The sequence below is a fragment of the Acanthaster planci genome, linkage group LG17, assembly GCF_054643075.1.
Source record: "Acanthaster planci isolate LZ-2023a linkage group LG17, COTS_SCS, whole genome shotgun sequence".
Taxonomy (NCBI): domain Eukaryota; kingdom Metazoa; phylum Echinodermata; class Asteroidea; order Valvatida; family Acanthasteridae; genus Acanthaster; species Acanthaster planci.
In genome coordinates this window covers 7,845,918-7,865,714 of record NC_141793.1, presented here as the reverse complement: position 1 = coordinate 7,865,714, position 19,797 = coordinate 7,845,918, and the positions used below count along the sequence as shown (strand labels likewise).

At 41.0% G+C, this 19,797-nt stretch overlaps 1 protein-coding gene across 1 annotated transcript in view; it reads right to left on the bottom strand.

The window, feature by feature from the left end:
• The window catches only part of LOC110984238 (uncharacterized), a 53,626-nt gene that overhangs the window by 4,243 nt on the left and 29,586 nt on the right, over positions 1-19,797 (bottom strand). The window contains exons 3-4 of the mRNA XM_022244226.2: positions 19,522-19,710; positions 18,922-19,035 (exon numbers count right to left, since the gene is read on the bottom strand). Coding sequence (XP_022099918.2) covers positions 18,922-19,035; positions 19,522-19,710 — 303 coding nt within the window. The remainder of the gene's footprint in view (positions 1-18,921; positions 19,036-19,521; positions 19,711-19,797) is intronic.

Sequence of the window (19,797 nt, the reverse complement as noted above, 5' to 3'; positions counted from 1 at the left end):
TAATAAACATCAGGCAATATTCTACTTTTACGAAAGATTCTATTTTATATAACCTTTGTTGACAACTGCGTGATGTCAACTCAACGGAATCTGGAGCCCATCGACTACAGGTAGGTAAATCTTTGCAAGGTTGTAAAGGTTGTGCGACGCGTGAAAACAAACGTGCGTGAACAAGGAGACCTAGGTATGATATCGCTGGACGTGAAAGGTCGTTAATAAATTCGGTGTTTTTTTACCCATCTCAGGGGGATTTTTCCAATACTTGAGGAAGAAAAAGGGTAAAATTCCAACATGAATGTTTCATGGGGTGGTTTCAGTAAGGAATTATTTTTCAACAAATTATCGAACGTGATAGAACGGCCCAATGTAAAATCCCCATAGAAGGACCGCGCGAGGATTCCGGAAGCTCGTTGTGTGATCGTTTACTTTCAGGCTCTATTGCATATTTAATGAAGAAATTAAACCTCCAGATTTTATTCTTTAAAGAAAAACTGTATTTGCTGTACTTGGAAAGTTTCCTTCACGTCTGCCAACACCTACCGTCTATCTTTTTGACAGTTCTTTCTAACGCCGCCCTGCCTATGGAATTCCATAGCTTAGTTCCAGTGTTTCACTTTCATAATGGCTAATGGTGTCTGAAGACACAGTTTAACTGTAAAGTTGTCTAATGTATTCTGAGTCAACATATTTGTCTTAAACTGCTTGCGTGTGTAAAACGCACCCCCATTATATCAATCTTACTTTAATCATTCGGGGCAATATGGGCGTTTCACAGTAGCTTTCACAAAAGAAAATAAAAAATAAATAAAAACCATGAACCAGATTTTATGTCAAGCCTAACTGTTAAACAACAGCAAGGACAGCATAATTCAGGAAGATGAGCGGGCACACGTTACTGCGGTCGGGAAACGTAATAACAACTGTAACAATAGCGTAACTCACCCATTATGGTAGACTTTTTACGACACACATTTCAGCCTCTCTGCAGCCTCTTCCAAGGTGACGCAACTTTACGACACGAGAGCTCCCTTGTGTCGTGCTGTCACATCGCACCGTCGTCTTTTGCCATTACATTTCTACACACATGGGTATCATACTCTGCTTGCAGTCAAGCATCATCCATACTTTGGAGTTGAACTAAGCAAAGATTTAAGCTGGGCAAAGCATATTAACCAAGTGTATGGCAAAGCAACCCAAAACGCCTGGTCTCCTTAAAAGAAATCTCCATGCTTGTTGTAATCGGTCAAAGAGAATGCCTACAAGGCCCTTGTCATACCCAAACTGGAATATTGCGGGGCTATTTGGGATCCTTTCTACAATAACAACAAGATCACCCTGGAGAAAGTACAACGTAGGGCAGCCTGCTTCGTTTGTGATAATTACAAACGGATCTCACGCGCAAATAACATATCTTTTTTAAAATGGGACATTCTGGAGCTCCGCAGAATTTGACTTCAACTCATTGCAATTTTTAAGGAAATTCATAAAGTTACAACCTGCCAGCACCTGGTGGAACCAATACCTTCACAACAAGACACAACACAGAACCCAAAATTATTAACTAATCCCCAAACTTCAACAAACTTTGTCATCAATACTCTCTCTATCCTAGGACAATAAGGGAATGGAACCTACTACCACCTAGCATACGACCTACTCCTGATGTCAAGACATTCAAAAGAAAGACTAAACATTTTTACTCTCTCAACCTCGTACAAAAAGCTCACTTTAAAATTTAGCCAATATATCCATTACACCGACTTGTGCGTGATAACCACTGAAGAAATATTTGCACAGTATAGAACCAGAACCAAAGCCACCTGATGTGTCGCGACGCGCGTGACGCACGACGCCACACGTCGTGTGCTGTTGCCCTTCCTGGTTTTTATTAAGGGCGCCTTGCCCTTTATTTTCTTTCATTTCCGTCCCCCGTGCTTGCATATATGTAGTGCGTGCTACAAGTCGCAGCCTAGCAGGTCTTGAACCTGTTGTTGTTTTTCATGCATTCTTTCTAACTTTGTGTTTTCATAAAAAAAGTTTTTTGTAATCTAATGTAGTTAGAAAGAGCGTAGCGACCAAGTAGCAGTATTGTCTCCAGGAAATAAATAACATTAACGTCAGCCACAATCTATTTTAGGTTTTCCGTCTCTAATTCTGATCTTTTCAATAATTATTTGTAAATCCATTCTAAGATACAATACATCAGTCATTGTTACATGCTTAGTAATGAAACATGGGGATCGATGAGAAATCAACGTGCGCGGCCAAACAGAGTTAGAGAAAAGACATCATCACAATGGTAATACTATCTACAATGTTTTATTCAGAAACACGGACAATTGAAAGTATGGTGCTAATGAAGTTAACGAGGAACACTGAACTGAAGGAAGACTGAAGACGGAATATTCTTACGGTAATAATAAAAAAAGCAGGCAGGGTGCTAACTTCCTAAGCCCGTGCTGAAACTTGCAGTTGTTTAATTGCAGACTAATTGTCTACAGTAGTGGGACAACTACTCAGAAACTGCCGGGATGGACCATGTACAGAAAAACCAGGTTACAAATTTAACACATGGAACGTCATTTTGGAACAAGGATGGGCCAAATAATTAAAGAGTGACGAATTCTGGGCTTACACGTATTGTGTGAGAAACATCAACGCCTGAGACACAGGACATGTATTTTGCAAGCACGGCGGACGGAAATGAAACAAAACAGTAGTGGTGTCCTCTATAAACACAATGAAGTAAAGGGCGACAGCACACGACACGTTGCGTCGCATGTCGTGTCTTCCGTTGCGTCTCGCTTTACGTCGTGCTTCAGGCGAAGTAATATGCGACGCGATGTGAGGTAAGACATACGGCACGAGGGACGACAGTGCGACGCGACAGGCGACGGAAGGGGAACTTTTAGGCAGAAAAAAAATGCGACAAGGAAAGGACATAGGCCTAAGACAGCACGACGCGCATTACGACGCCATGCTTCGCCTGTGTACGTGTACAAACGTAACGGCAAAAAGGCGACGGCCCAACGTGACGGCACGACGCACGGGAGCCGTCGTTCCGTCGCTTCGTGTAGTTGCGTCACCCAGAAAGAGGCAGAAATGTGTGTTGCAAATAGTACACCATGCACCATACCTAAAACTATAAATGTACTGTATGCACTCATTAAAGGTCTTCTTGTTACAAGCATGTAGTGCCATTCGGGCCCAGCTCAACCCTTGGTTGGGGATTTGGTGGGGTGAGATGAAGTGAGGTAGGGTACAGTTTTCAGGATCCGTTGAGGCTGGATGGGGTAGATATTTGATGTTATGGTCCAGATTAGGCGGGATTTGGTTAGTGTGGAATGGGGATTTGATGGATGTGCTGGTATATTTTGGGGTCAGTGGGGTTGGGTTGCCACCACGGTCATATAAATGCATAGACCGCCACCCTTCCGCGTATATTCATGATTTTGAAAAGTAAGGGCAAAATGAGTAAGTCGTCTCACCTAATAAGGGAGCCGACTTCACTGTTTAAATAATCTCGCCAAGTCGACATAGGGAATTCCGAAAGTAGACTTGATGCCATGCAATATCTCGCCAAGTCGACTTTCTAGTATTAGGAAGTCGACTTGACTACATAATTTTTCTCCTTAAATCGACTAAATACGCTTTATAAGTCGACTTAATAAGAAAAATTATCTCGGTATCTGAACAAGTCCGATGGCACTTCCAGAGCCCCGTACGTAGCAGAACTTGGAACAAAATTTTTCCTGAATGAAATTGACATGTAGGCCTACATTAGCTCTACTATGGAATTCCATATCTGCCGTCGTGCGTCGCCCGTCGTGCGTCGCCCGTCGTGCGTCGCCCGTGGTTTTTTTGTCACGGTTGCGCAGTGGTATTTTTAAGTTTGACCCTTGATCGTTTCACATGTACATGTCCTTGTTCGATCGATCCACCATGCCTGACTCTCATTTTAGCAATAGAACTAGAAGATGTACATGTATTCGTTTTTGCAGTTGCGCCAAACTCCAATTGAAAGAAGAAATAATATCCTGACATCGGCTAAGTAACGTGTATATGAAATAACACCATTTTGGTTACATAAATAAATCAACAAAATAGACTTTTGTTACGGTAGATTGTTTTCCTCGATAACTTAGTTACTCTAGACGTAACTTTACTCGTTAACAGCCAGACTTTAGGTCTATAGCCTATGTGATATTTCTGTCTGTCCCTGCACGATATCCCACAGAACGGAATGTAAATAATAGATTATTTACAATGTTTGATTCCCAATAGTTTTCATGAGAGACGAACTGATTCAACAATTTTTTGAGGGCGGGGGTATACCTATGATGAAATCTGCTGTATAGTCCAAATTAGACATGACTTTATTTGCAGGTTGGCACACAGAAGTCTTTTAAACAGTAACGTTACTTGTTAGCCCCATAAATAATGCTGATGTGCTGGACAACCTGTTCTCATTGGTCTATCCACCATGGCATACACACCCACAAAAACCAACACGTCATATTTTCTGAAACTTAAACCAAGTGGTAATTGCCCCTTAACAGTATTTAATAAACAGTTTGTTATCCACAGCACGTCTAGTATTTCTGGATTTCAAGGTGAAATTGAGAGGACAAGATAGAATATCTGTATCGGTTGGCAGATTTCTTCCTGGAATTTGATGAAAACAAGTCGGCACATTTTTACAGTATGCAAATTAGAATAACACTGTGGATAAGTTGGCCGGAACATTTTTGCTGAAAATGTTTTTTCCCCAAAAACAGTTGGTTGAATTCTCAGAGAGGCGATATTTTCTTGTCAAGGGGCAGGGGTAGTCTAGCATTATTGGAATTAATTATGTGACTAGTATATGCTTTACAGGTGGGATTTGTACTTGCCTTATTTGGAAAAGATCTTTAAAAGTGAATGGAATTATCACATTGTCATTTGTTAAACAGCGGCTTTTGCATGTCCTATGCAACCCATTTGATGGGCGACGCACGACGAACGACGGGCGACGCACGACGGGCGACGGACGACGCACAACGGACCACGGGCGACGCACGACGGGCGACGGGCGACGGACGACGGACGACGCACGACGGACGACGGGCGACGCACGACGGAAAATGGCATGTTTGGAACTGGTAAATGGCAGAATTGGGACACAACAAAAAGCAAAATTCGACGGACGAAGGGCGGCGGCAGATATGGAATTCCATAGCTCTACTGAGTGGAGCGTTAGTATCCGAAAAGAGGAATAATAACGCTCCGCTCAGTAGAGCTACATGAGAGATATACATGACAAAGGTACGGTGGCTGATCTCCGCCAGGAATACACTTTTTATTTTACGGCGTTATAACGCCCTAATACGGCGTTTTGACGTCCTAATTTATTGCGTAGTAACGCACTATTAGGGCATTATAACAGCTGTAATAACACCCTAATTTAGGGCGTAATAACGCCCTAATTTCAGGCGTAATAAACGTCCTATTACATTTGCATTTCCTTTTGTATTTGCAGTTACTGTGGCCATCTTTGGACGGTCCGAATCTTGCAAGGTATGTGATAAAAGCCCCTTTGTCTACAGGGAGAAGAGTGTTATAACGACTTAAAATTAGGGCGTTATAACGCCTTAATAGGGCATTATTACGCCGTAAAAAGGAGTTTATTACTCCCTGAATTAGGGCGTCAGTACTCCTTAAAATAGGGCGTTATTACGGCATAAATTTGGGCGTTATAACGTCGTAATAGGGCGTTATAACGCCGTAAAATAAAAAAAAATGTATTCCTGAGAAAGATCAGCCACCGTACAAGGGGAGTGTTTAGAGTTATTTTGGACCAATGCTTCACTTGCTTTACGTCTGAAATAGAGGGCAAATGTTGCTATAAATAAGGGCTCAGCTTACAGGAAATTGGGGACTAGAGTTAGCATTGGCATGATTGGCCTACGCTCATGCCACATCCTTGCTGATTGCTCTGAGACGATTCTCGGAAATGCCGAATAAAATTACTCAAAATTAATCGACAACTCACAAATTTAGTCCATCGTACTTTTAGTTTGGTTTTGCAACATATAAATCCTCGAACTGCACGGAAAACAGAAATTTTATTAGTCTCACAACTTCACACCCAAATCTTCGCAAAATATATATTCATTTTAAACGTGTAAACAGCTAGCTTGACAATGCAGCGTGTACGGCGCGCCCTGACATCGCCGCCCCCCGCTTGTAACATGGTCGAGCCGATATGTGATAAGTGTGGTTCTTTGACCACAGATTTTGTTGTTTCTGTACATAATCTTAGCAGAAGTGGTCGAAATTACCGGGACCGGTATCCAAAGCAACATAACACATACATAAACAGCGCACTACATCAAGTACACGCCCATAGAAAACAGGGCAAAATCGGGCGAAATAGCGCCGCCTGTTGGCTCTCGTGAAGAGGTTGGCCTTCTTTTTTTCCACTGGAAATTCAAAATTAAGGCCAGATGATCACTTTTCGTTTCAATTTCATGGGGGTTAACCACAATTTTTATTCGCCTTGAACAAAGATACCACCAAAATAGCAGTAAAACTAAGCGCTCATTTTTTAATCCAAAATAGGCCCGCAATTTGTTCTTCTTGGTACTGCAAACGAACTCCTCAAACGGGATGTTGCAGGTGTTTCGTGGCCAGTGTATACTAATAGTGGCCCCCCGATAAAAGTAGCTGGATCCATGTTGATTAATTTTGTCCGCAGCCTGTCAGCTTTAGTTACTTGTCGTATGTCTGAATATGTCAGAAATGAGTATTTGTAACAATCCTTTTTTATGGTTGGGTGAACAAAGATGACTGCAGTTGATATCCGGATGTGAATTTTTTTCGGCGGCTTGTTTGATTTGATACTTGTCAGTGTTGATAGCTATCGTATGCTGAATGGACTTAACGATTGGAACCTTAGCCGTTGCAGGCATTGCTTTAAGGGTACATTAAGTAATGATCTGACAAGTTTAAACTTTTAAGCATAAAAAACCCCTTCCTTGATTAGCAAGGAGGGGTTTTGTATTTAGTATTATTATCCAACTTACATTTTTGTACATATGTTAAGATCAGCAATTCCGACAAACTCCACAACTGATCAGCAATCCAAGCAACCACTTTACTCGTCACGTTGAATATCCATGAAAGAATGCTTCCGATTAATCCAGGCAAAGCGCCCAAGACCGACAATTCCAATTTTTAAAAGTACATTCGCTAAATTATGTAGTTGTTTTGGACCCAATTTTTAAACTGAGTTTGGGAAGCTCCAGAGGAGCAGGCTCCAGTTGTAGAAGCAGGCGTTGGCATACCAGCAGCTCTGAAGGCACCCACGAAGCTAGACACAATGGTACTGATAGCCAAACTAAAAGCCGTCACAATACTGACGATTGTAATACCCTACTCTCTAAAAAGCGGGTTTCTCACGCAATGTCAGATCGCGATCGTTTCTTTGATACGATTGATTTGAGTTCTTATTTGATCGGAATTTATACTGATGATTGCCAATCGCCCTCGTCTCTCCAACTCTAAATTGTCTAAGCGTTCTTTAATTTCTGCACGCTCTTCTGGTGATAGCGCTTCGTCTTATTCGTTTTTGACTTGTATCTTTCATCTAACGCGCCTAACTTGGCTTGGTTATTTATAAGAGCTCCTTTTACCGTTTGTAACTATGAGGTAGCAGGCGACGCCCGGTGGCGGCGTCCCTCGGGTGAGAAAAAACTGTACGGTTCCCTCGGGGTGGAGGGCGTGTGTCCTCCGGTAATGGAAATCCACAAAATAATTCAAGAACAGACACCAACGTCTAGCTTCCCTGTTTCTTTGTTGGCTGGTTAAAAAATCCCAAGATCCCCAGAAATCCCCAACAACCGTGGGCGTGGTTCCTCAGTATTCTTGTGGCATCAGGTATAAAAGGCCTTAATCACCCCGATAACTTCGGCTAGGGTGCGCTTCGTCTCCGTGGCAATGCAAAGAGGCCGATTCAAAAGGACGTCCTCTAGGGCTCAACATTGGGAAATTATTTTTGTGAAAAATGAGGATCCCTACATAACGATTTATCTTCACTGATGAGCTCTCTGATGGGTATTTTTCCAATTTTGGTTTGTACCTCTTTGTCTTGAGTAAGGTCTTCTAAGATATCACTCACTCGATTGGCTTCTCGAGGAACTTCTTGCATCTCGATATTTTTAGTTTGAATTGTTTTTAACGCCGACTGCACTTCTTTCATTTTTCTTCCAAAATCGCGAAAACCTAATTTGTTTCTAATAAAATTTCTTCCTTTTGGATAACTGGCCTGTTTAGCATTCTTTCCAATTGTTTGAAGGCTTACAACTAATTTGGAATTTCTTTGGTTGGTTAGCAATACTTCTCTGTAAATACCAACGGCTTTGTAAAATAGACCTTGACCTTCTCGATATGCAAATCTTCCCGATTGGGTTTCGGGATATCTGTTCGACGGGCAAGTTGAAATATTTATAGAAATCGTCCACTACAGGGTTATTTTTAAAAATCGTTCTTTCTTCGTTCTAACACATCATTTCCAGGTTGTACCGTAGCTGATTCTTGACCTTCTATAAACGTCGTTTTCTGTCGAATTCGAGTGGATGGTGGCTTTAGATAGTCATCATATTCAAACGCTAAATCGTTCTGATCTTCTTCCTCTTGTTTTCGCCCTTGTTTTAACATGGGCATTTCTTCCGGACCAAACCCACCCTCTGCCATTTTATTTTATAATAAACAGGTTTACCACTGGGCCCGCTGGGCAAGCTGGCCGGCAGGAAACCTTGCGTCACAAGCCAACCTTCCGTAGCCGACGTGCCGCTTGTGAATGCGGTCAGTTTATCCGCGTCTTCGACGCTGAATTGGTCTAAATCAGATGGTTTAATTTTCAACAAATTTTTACCGAGCATGACGTATCCCATCGAGATGACGCTGACCACAGTGCCATGGTATACTGTCTTGGCACTTCTGTTGACGTCGATGTTTTATTTACTCATTTCTTTTTATTATGTAACAATTTGTAATTTACTCCATTTCTAAAGTTCCCGATGCAGGCAAAAATCAAATCCCAAAATCAAATTTCTGTTGTTTGCGGTTGTTTTGGTTTCTGGCTTTGTCTCGGGCTCGCTGGTTTTTAATTGTAAAAGTAGTTGGTGGTTCTGTCAAGCGCTTTCCTTGCTTGACGCGTTTTGGTTTTTTGAGTTTAGTGACTTTCTCCACGTGGGTATTCGCTGGACTCGGAGGAAGGGCTGGAGGAGTCGTTGGTTGTTCCTCTGTTGTCTCTGTCTCCATCGTCGTTCATTATAATTTACGAGTTTTTGGTGATTGACAGATGTTTTGCTGTAATAAGTGTTGCAACCAGGGGCGACAGGTAAGCGCCGTATTTGTAACAAACCTCGCTTAGCAAATGACCCATCGTCTGAGAAATGATGGGATCATCGTTCAAGTCTTTGGTCAAGTCGTCTTGTCGTAAAGACTCAAAATCAAGTTACCAATGTTCTGACGATTTCTTTTCCAAAGCGATGCTTGTAAAGATTAAACAACTTTCCATGTTCAGTCAGATTGAGACCAAGATTATGTTCTAAGAATTGTAATTTCACTTTGCAATCGTGGTAGTAAAAATATTCGTAACAATATTCGTAATCTGCGATGAGTCCTCCAAAAAATGTGTGTCAAGTGGTTTGGATAAAACCGGTTGTATTTTTTATCGTTTTTCGGCTGTTTTTGATCCATCGCGGATCGTAATTTTGATTTCATCACTGCAAAGTCTACAATCATGTCTTCGTTTTCTATATAGATAGAAGCACCGTTACATTCAACCCATTAGTTTCTTGTTTTTTTTTATGCTGGCCATATAGAAGTACTATTACATTCAACACATCGGTTTCTCCGTTTCCTGTGTTCACATATAGAAGCATCGTTATATTCACCGCATTTGTTTCTTCGTGTTTTATATGGAGGTACCGTTACATTCAACGCAGAGGTTTCTTCGCCTTCCGTGGGGACATTTTTGCAGAGCTCTGAAAACCCTTGACATTTCGAGACACTCGCTGCAACAGGAATTAGTATTATCGTTTATTTGTACTTTAAAATCAGACATATCTTTTGCCTTTTTACATCTAACGTTTATTTTCGTTTCTTCTGTAGTCATTGTTTTCTTTTTGAACTAAAAATCAATTCATTTTTCACTGTTCACAACATTAAAACAAAACCGGCACTTCCGTCTTTAAAACCAACTTTGAGAACTTCACGTAAAGTAGATGTCGTTAATTTTCTGCAACTAACAAGAATGCAAATAGTGCCTTCCACTAAACGCCTATTGAATCAACGCACAGCTATTGCTCGTTTTTGTCTTTTTTCGATATTTTATATCTTGATGGGGGTGAACAATCGTCCACGATGACACAGCGTGTTTACGCCTTCAAATACTTTTTGACATGAATAGAGCGCTTCATTCAAACAGAGCACAGGCTGTATTTATCTTTCAGGTAGTCGGCCATGTCAACGCTTGCCCGTCACCAAAGAGCTTGGAGATTTCGTTCCACGGTTGATACTCAAACAATCCGAATACAATTATTAGGTTCACCTTCAACGGCTTGCTGGTTTTCTTGATGTGAGGATTGTAAAACCGTTTAGGATTCAAAATTCCTCAAGATCAAAATGCCTTTCAAGCTTTAATCATTGATCGATGTTTATATTCCACAAAGTGTCGAACTTGTTGACCGCTTGTTTCTGCTTGTTTTTTCCACTAGTGAATCCGGTCAAATATGTTGTACACGATGCTTCTATGTTTAGCGCGTAAAGAGTGAGCCAGGTCGCAGTTGGTCACGACTACGTACTCGAGCGTCAGGTTCGACAACACATACTCTGCGGCGGTGTCTGTCAATTTGACCACCTTGTCGTGGCCGCTGAACTTGAGTTCGTACTTTCGTGAGTTCTAACGGAATCGCGTATCTGTTCTTGAAAGCGTCGGCGATCGCTTTGTCTTTACCGCTTTGTCAGTGTCGTCTTCCCCAAGGCACAGTTTGGCTAGCACAGGGAACTTGACAGTGAGCGTATGCGTCGCAGCGATGGTACTCGGGTTGTGCGTAATCGTGACTTCACGCCGCTCGCCTTTGATGGTTTGAGGCATTTTCAAACGGCGGCTCGGGTTTAATTTCTTTGTGTATTGGCTTGCCATTAGCTTTTCTTTTTATTATAGGTTTTATAATTTAGAAGTTTTATTTTAAAATTCCAAAGAGAAACAAAATTGCAATCAACGACACAGAATGCCCTGGATCTCTGTAAGAAGTTCCCGACGAATTTTTAAAGCGTTTATAAAACAAAATGGCAAGTGTTTTAATGATGGTAGGAGGAGCGATAGTCAACGCGCTGGCGTTCGAGTGGCCCAACTTTTTGTTTAGAACCAAAGAGACACGACTTGGCGGTGGAACAACTGGCACAAGCCAAACAGACCTGGGAAAAAATCGCGTTTGGCCGTTGGTTTTTTTTAAACGAACGTATGAGGCCTTTGAAAGACCTACGCGTTAGAGAGCTCGTGTCGGTCTTGGAGGAACTGCCTTGGTTGGATACTTCACGTATCGGTTTGGTTAACGTTGTTTTAGAAATCATAGACTGCTTTTGCTTAACTTTATTTTTAAAAGCATGGACCGGATGGACAACATGGGTAAGGAATTTTCTAGATTATTTTATAGTCCGCAAGGCTATTGCAAGGATAAAGCGCTGTAGATCACTTGTAACAAAAGGACAGGTGCAGACAAAAGCGTTTGAGACGTTGCTTAAAAACAGGCCGTGTGGCAGTTGTATTTGCCTGCGCCTAAATACATACCCAGGCCGGCGACTTTTCACAAAACCTAAATTTGTAAACTTACAAATACGCGCTGACGGTAGTCGACGTGGCCTCTTGATACAAAGAGGCAACGTGGCCTCTAGATACAAAGAGGCACAACCTCTCACCTCCAACCAATCTCCATTGAAGTTCCTATAGAAAGTACAGGTTGATGCTGGATTGGAATTTTAAAACGCTGATGACAAGAAAAGGCGTGCAAGTGCATGTGGGTGAACCGGGTGTCCCTCAATCGCAAGGGACCGTTGAACGGTTCAACAGAACATTAGCCAAACGACTGTTTGGTCACCAGTCCGCGCAGGAAATATTAAACGTCGGTGAACGAAACCTAGAATGGGTGGAGCGTCTGGTGCGTCGTGGAAGCGCCAAACAAAGAAAAGGCGCTGTTGATAGAAAAGACATAGAACTGCCTTCGGGCACTGTCGTCCAATATTTGTATTACACGGGTGAATAGGAATGCGGCACCGTCAGGAGAGCGACCGATCCAATCTAGAGCGTGGACGAGTAACGGACCAACGCTGTACTATTTTCTCGACAGTCCCAAGTGTTCTTTTGTGAGAGAAGAACTTCAAGTGATAACTGAAGATAGATCTAAATAAACGTTGATTAAAATAGCTTTGGCGCTACTGGAACAGCATTTGGAAGGTAGGTAGATGGCTTCCAAAACGAGTTTGCCGCCAAATTCGTCTTTCATCTGTCCAAAGACTTTTAGTTTTTGGTGTCGTAAGTGGATGATCCCTCGGGTAATTACTCAAGTCAAAGTGATTTTTCTTTCCGTTTTAATATGCGTATATGTCATCGGTTTCGACATGTACCAACAAAGAGTCCATATCGGTATACACCAACTTTATTTTGTTTTTGAAAACTCGTTTCAACGTATTTTAAAAAAGTCGTATATCAACGTTTTGGATAAATCGAGCACGCAAAACCCAACATAGATGGCTTTGTTCAATACGGCTTTTATTCTGTTTTTTTTTGACAAAGGAGAGGTTGCACTCGGAAACGCCGTTGTCGTTTTAGGACTCGGCTGGCAAGACAGATGTTGAAAACATTTTGTATCTCTCTCTTGCAATAGATGCCCTTCCCCCGAGTTGTTCATCAGTTTGAAAAAAATTCTCAAAGTCAGAGTTGGCTCGTATAGCCAACTCCGTGATTAAATCGATTTCTTTTCATCCAACGTTTATGTTCAAAAGACAACACGCGGTGCATTTTTTTGGGTTAAAGCCCCAATTGCAAATATAGAGCTGCAGCGTTTTGTAACGCAATTTGTATTTTTGTTATGGACGCAATGTTTTGTACTTCAGAAGAATTCTCTTGATTGTGAAGTTCTTTTTGATATTCAGATATCCACGCTTCTGGGATGATTTCGTTCTCTGGCGTTAAAGGAAATTAATTGTGTGAATCATGCAGCTGTTGAGGGTAATCAAAGTCCACTTCGAGCATATAGCCTGTCCTGGAACAAGGCAAAAGCTTTCGAATGTAGGTGGCGGTAAATTTAGCTTAATTTCTTTCCCAGCGAAAACGACCATAAGGTAGATACTGACTCGTGGCCCAGCCGTATTGCTTGTTTACGTCAAAGTACGCGATACGCATTTCGGGTTTATTGACTCAAAAACCGATAAATATTTGTTGTTGGCTTTCGTGTAACGAAAGCCCCTGACGCTCAACATGCCGCAGCGTTCGGCGCGCTCAAAAACAGGTATTTATCAATGTCAGTTAACAGCTCGAGTACAACGCCAAAAAGTTTTAATAGCGCGTGCCAAGCAAGACTAGGGGCCGTGAAATAATTGGCCGTATAATAACCGTAATGTGTCCTGCAAACGCGGCGAAAGTTTTCAAAAACGCAAGTAACAACGCACCCGTTTCTACGTAGAGATCGTGATAATCGCACAAGGTGTGACACCCAAAGGCTTGCCAGACTTTTTAGGCTAATGCGTAATCTTCTTCGGACACATTCTCTTGTTTGAGTGAACGATAAAATTCAGATGGAGTGGTAAACTCGTTACTTCAAACTTTTCAAATGTTCAGAATTGGAGTTGGAAATTGCATCATTAGTGAGCTGGGCGGCGATATTTGCATGTAACGTGACAGTGTTCGCGAAATTTTCTAAATTCGTTGATTGTTTTTTCCCAGCTCATGCAACGGTGTTTGGTAAAGCCGCGGCCGTTTTCAAAACCAAAGTCTAAGTAATTTACATTGACATTGTGATTCTTTGGTGCGATAGATTCTTTTTTTTGCAGATCCAGCAGGTGTTGCACGCGTCGTATCGTTTTTGTAGGTCGGACGTCCAAATGAGCGGTTTTGGGTTAGCAAACGTTTGGTTGACAGTGCGTTGTTCTCGCGTGAGACTCTATAAGTGAGTAGCAGCGTCTGACCCTTGATATGTTTTACGACTCATGCGTACACCGTCGCAGCGTATTATTACGCAATAGTAGCCTGACGGTTTGTGATGTTGCGTTTTGATCGTGTTGCCTTCTTGCAGTGTCATGGGTTCTAAAACCGATTCAAAATCAGCGTAAATCACAAATGGAGCGGCTTATATATTTTTGTAATCATTCAATTGGAATTTTAATTTGTTTTCGCCTTTTTCGGGTGATCCAAGGTATTTTCTTTGTGTCGAGCTAATTTAGGCAGTTTTCAAATAGCATTGACAGCTAAAGCACTGATAAATTGGTAAATGTTTATTTATAATGCTCGACATGAGTCGCGACATATTTTATTCCAACAGTAGTGCGCCTTACAACCGTTGGTAATGTATAATAGATTGATGTGTTTTTCATTTGAAACGTTTTAGAAACATAGAGAGTAGGAAATGATCCATTCTTTGCGTCATAACCATATAAGTTAATCAACAAGTTGTTCTGCGCTTCGATTTGTGGAATTTGAGACACAGGTGTTGGATAGTCTATGCCTGTTAAGTTTAAGCCGTTAGATTTTTGTATATAGTGGTTATCTTTACGTGTATTCTGTAATTTGAATTAGTTTCGATTTGACGTTTAACTCTGTCGGTATAAAGCCCAAGAGCCGCACAGGTCGCCCAACGTATGCATTCGTAATCGTTGTTTTTCACATTTATAACCACATCTTTGAGTTCGAAATATTAAGGTAAATCGATGTAACTTCAACCCAATGGACCATAAAGTGTCACGTTGATATAAAACGCAATGCTTTCGTCGAGTACCCGTCCCGATCCGTTGTGGACAAATCGATTTATTTGATCTAAGAGTAGTTCTTTTTGTTCTTCCAATACGTTCTTGACGTCTTGTTCGTGAAACGCCGTGATCTTTGCGCTATAAAACGTAAACGTTGCTGTAAAAGTGTCTCCTTGGTCCGGTCTATCTTTTGCAAATCGAACTTTGATCGCTGTTTGTAATTTGTAAGCTGCTAAGTTTCGTAATTCGGTCCATGCTTTTGATTCAATTTCTTTTTTGCACGGTGAAGCAAAAAGTGCTTTAGATCGTTCTTTAAAATACGCGGTCACATTTTGCAGTTTCTAAAACCACCTTGAAATCGCCTGATTTCTCGAACGTATATTTCGTCCAACGATTCCAGATGGATATAAGCTTTGGTTACTGCAATTAGATCTTTTCGCAGCATGTGACTGTTTCTACCCGTAGCGATCGATCGTAAATTGTTTCTCTGTGTCACTTGGAGTAACTGTTGGTCTGACTTGCGCTCCAAGTATTTACATTGTTTTAGATATTCTCTGATGGCCTGTCTCTATTCCTCACGCGTATATCGTCCAGGCCGGCGCGGTGGAGGTATTAAAAGGAACGCGATACAGTTAGCCTAAATTGTACTCCAAAAAAATGATTTTTTCCATGAATAATATCTGTAAGGATTATGTCTATATTCTAATATGTTATAAATTTCATATGTATGTTTAAAATTTCCCAAATGTTTTATTGGTCTTGTTTCGGAACGAGACCAATTTTATCTAGATGGTCGGTTTTGTCTCCCTCACCAATCAGATGCGATGCTGCTGTCGTCAGATATTTTTTTTCGCTTAAGTTATGACGTCATCCTCCTCGTCGGCGGCGGCGACGGTGGTGGTGGATGCCGAAACAAGTATGTAGCCAAGCGGCGTGCGCGACCACCATCTTGGCGTATTCGAATTGGGTAGCAATAATAAGATCCGTAAGTTTGGGGTGGAAAAATTTTTGGAAGATTTTTTCTTCAAGTTTTAAGATTGGTCCTAAGCTGGATTCGGCCTCTGATTGAGCCTAGGTCGAGGGTGGTCCGTCACCGGCCATTCTCTACTACTCGTTGTGTCATGAAATTTCATTATTTCAGGAAATTTTGAGTATTAATCTACTACTATAATATACATCTGCGTGTTCAAATAGAACAAATCTGTTCCAACTTTGGCCCATGCACGGTCAGGTATGTGGTGCGGAATCATGGATTTCCTGTGTTCCAAGCAGACAGAGTGTTTGCTACACGTCTTCTAATTGCATAGACATGCCAAGCCAATACAATACCTCTCTGGCCCAACACTGTAAAAAGGTTGGTCAATTTTGGGTTGATATTTTGCCCAATGTTGGTAAAAAATATTAACTTAGCGACCTTTACGCAATTTCTTCCCAATATTTGGTCAATGTTTGACCAACAGTGACGGAAAATGGACGAACAATGTGGTAGCCTCATCCAAGGTTGGGCAAATAACAAATGCCTAACACTGTTTTGACCAACGGTTTTTAATCTATAGATTTGCAATCGTTGGCACCCATATGACTGCTGTTACCGGCCTCACATTTCTTGAGTAAATGTATGTTATGCTAAAATGTGAATTATGTATTTTGCCTCATTTGAACAATGTACATCAAATTCTCTCAAAATCATATCAGAATTGAGGCCCCCCAAACCTTTTTTAGGTATACTTGTGACTTTTGGAAGATAGAGGGCGCTCTTCATCTTGTCTCATTGACATGTCATTAAAAGTCAATGAGCAAAGTTTCCATGAAACAATAAAGGTCCAAAGAAAATCTTCTTTTTTCATCTCACAGGTATGTACTTTCCATTTTTTGTAATCAAATACGGGATCTTCATATATTAAAGTTCATTTAGAGTTCATTATTTGTGTTGGGGATTGTCTGATGTCTAAGGATTGAAACGGATTGAAAAGGGAGCGAAAGTTGTTTCTCAGACCATGTGACAAGCACATTTCATGTATTACACATAGACATTGGGGGTAAATAAGCACATTCCTCGAGTGACATAAGATATTTCTTATATTCTACAGAGATAATGTTAGTAATTTCTATTCATTTAAGACCAGTGTCTCTCTCTCTGATTGTGGCCAAGTAGACATGATAAAGCACATGCAGGCCTACAAGAGGTGTGATTTGATGAACGATCATTTTGATGGATCTGAAGGGTTAGACAACATGACGTACATGTAAATGTGTGGTGTTTAAAGAATGGAAACAATCTGGAAATTCCAGATGAATGGACTGAATACGCACATGTACTTAGTGAGAAATGCACAATTTGGCAGATAAGTTCAGTTGCCACAAAGAATGTGACTCATGAGAATCTATAATGAACGAAGGTGCTTGTGCATTTTTAGTTTTCCTGAATTACAAGGACTGCTTGTTTTAAATGGATGTATATGTGTTCATGTACGTGTTCAAGATAATGTGTGTACCAGACACATGAGATGGAAGTTTAAGGGTTATACATGTACATGGAAATTGGGTTAGTGTTGTTTCCGAGTATTTGACCAGTTATTGACAGACAAGTGTCAAGTCAAAGACTCAAGTGTAGTGAGGAAATTCTTTATTCCAGTTCATAGTCATGACCAAGTAAAGAATTGTGTATTGTAAGAACAGGCATTTGATACATGAACTTATAGGTTATTCAAGGACTGAAGTACAGTACAAGTGATGCTTCTGTGTTGGGTCAGGAAGGACACTTGCTGCACACAAATTAATTGTACCTTTTCATGATTTTCCAGTTATTGTTAATAATCTTGATTGACATGTCGTTAAAAGTCAATGAGCAAAGTTTCTGTGAAATAATAAAGGTCCAAAGTAAATCTTCCTTTTTCATCTCACAGCTCCGAATCTGGTTACACTGCTATGCATTTTTTCTAGAATTTCGCGTTGTTTGACCTTGGCACTATGAGCTGGTCAGTCTTAAAGAGTAAGTCCTCTGCAACATGCACTTCGTCTCTGAAATCCCAATATGTTCTGACTTCATCAGGCACTCTTTCTTTTGAGTCTGGCCAGCCCATCTGCACTATTTGCTTCAGTTTTTGCAAACTGGGATCCTTATCATTTGCAACTTTGAACTTATATTTTTTTTCATAAGTGAATGAGAGGTTGTTAACCAACATGTTAACTTGAAGTTCAATCTCTCTATCTTGCTTGGCATTTGTGCTCAAATATTTGACATGTGCTCTTGAGAGCAGATCTGCTACTAACACGTCTTGTGATGTGCCTGCTTTGTGAACTACCATTATTATCATACTGCTATATAGCTAGCAGTAGTATCAGTAGCCTTGGCGGTGCTTTAGAGAGTGGCTTTTTGCTCATGCTTCCCAGTGGCATATGATCTGAGATAACTGTTGTAGGGTTTCTCATTATGTACTGGTGAAGGTGTTCACAGCCAAACTTAATTGCCAACATCTCTTTTTTAATTTGCGCATAATTCTGTTGTGTGTCAGCGCTTTTGACGCATAAGCCATCGGTTGCCAACTGTGTATCAGCATCTGTTACAGATAACACTGTGACTTTTGTTACATCAAAATATTGCAAAGTTGGAAGGACTGTTGTTGCAAGATGCTTGAGTTCCAGGAGAGCCTTTTCCTGTTGTTCCTGCCAATGCCATTCGATACCATCCTTCAGAAGGAGTCTTAATGGACTGGATACTAAAATGTGGAATGTACCTTCCAATATACTGGATGGCACCCAGAAACCGTTCCAAATCCTTTTTGGTTTGCAGTGTTGGCAATTCCTGTATTGCCACAATTTTGGCATGGTCGCCAACGAAACTAACCCATGGTGTTGACACCCCCGTCTCAAGCGACGCCCGTGGTTAGGGAGTAAATAGACAACGTTTACCTGGAAATTCTGTTTGTCCTCCTTCCAGAACGTCTTGCAGGTAAACCAGAATAGTTCCCATTCGGTCTCGAAGATCTCTGTTCCCAATCGTACAGTCTGTATGTGTTTTGTAACCTAAAATCCATGAAATTTTTTAATTCCACTTTCAAATAGTGGCTGGTTGACAGAGATTGATTCAAAGAATTGTTATATGGGTTGTTTTGGGGAAAAATCTCTATTAAGTAAAAGGCAAAAGAAAGAAAAGTTTGCTCTCCAAAAGAGTTAGACCCTTATAAAATCACCCCAAAAAAACCAAACCACTCTAAAGGGAGCGAGAAGCACTCTACAAGAGTGAAAATTACTCCGATAGAGCAGCAATATAAGAGACAACTTTTCTTTGGCTTTTTTCCAGTTGTCCGTTTAAAGAGTAGTTTCATTCTCTCAGAGTGATTTTTCACTCTTTTCAGAGTGGCTTTTTTTTACTCTTTAAGAGAACACCAAGATATTTTTCCTGGGAACCATCTCTTTTCTTCTGCAGCACTTCAGCTTTTGCTCGCAACCGTTCAGTCTCTAAATGCTATTCCTGCACTACAATTATGGTAACTGCATTAACGAACATACCAATTCCCTTGCCATATGACGTGATTTGGTATTTGCCGCCGTTAGATGGCTTGAGTCCAGTTGCTTTGTACACGCGATCATCAAATACTGATGTAAACTTAGTTTCGCCTGGATAGAAAGCCGTGCTGAAAGACCAGCCGAGGATAGATTTCAGATCTTTAGAGAAGGTTGAATTCACGCAAGTAGTTCCTGTAGAACAAATGAAAATGATGTAGAAAGCTATTTAATACCCTAATTGCTTAAATGAGTGGTTCTCGCTGATGCTGTAAAGTCACG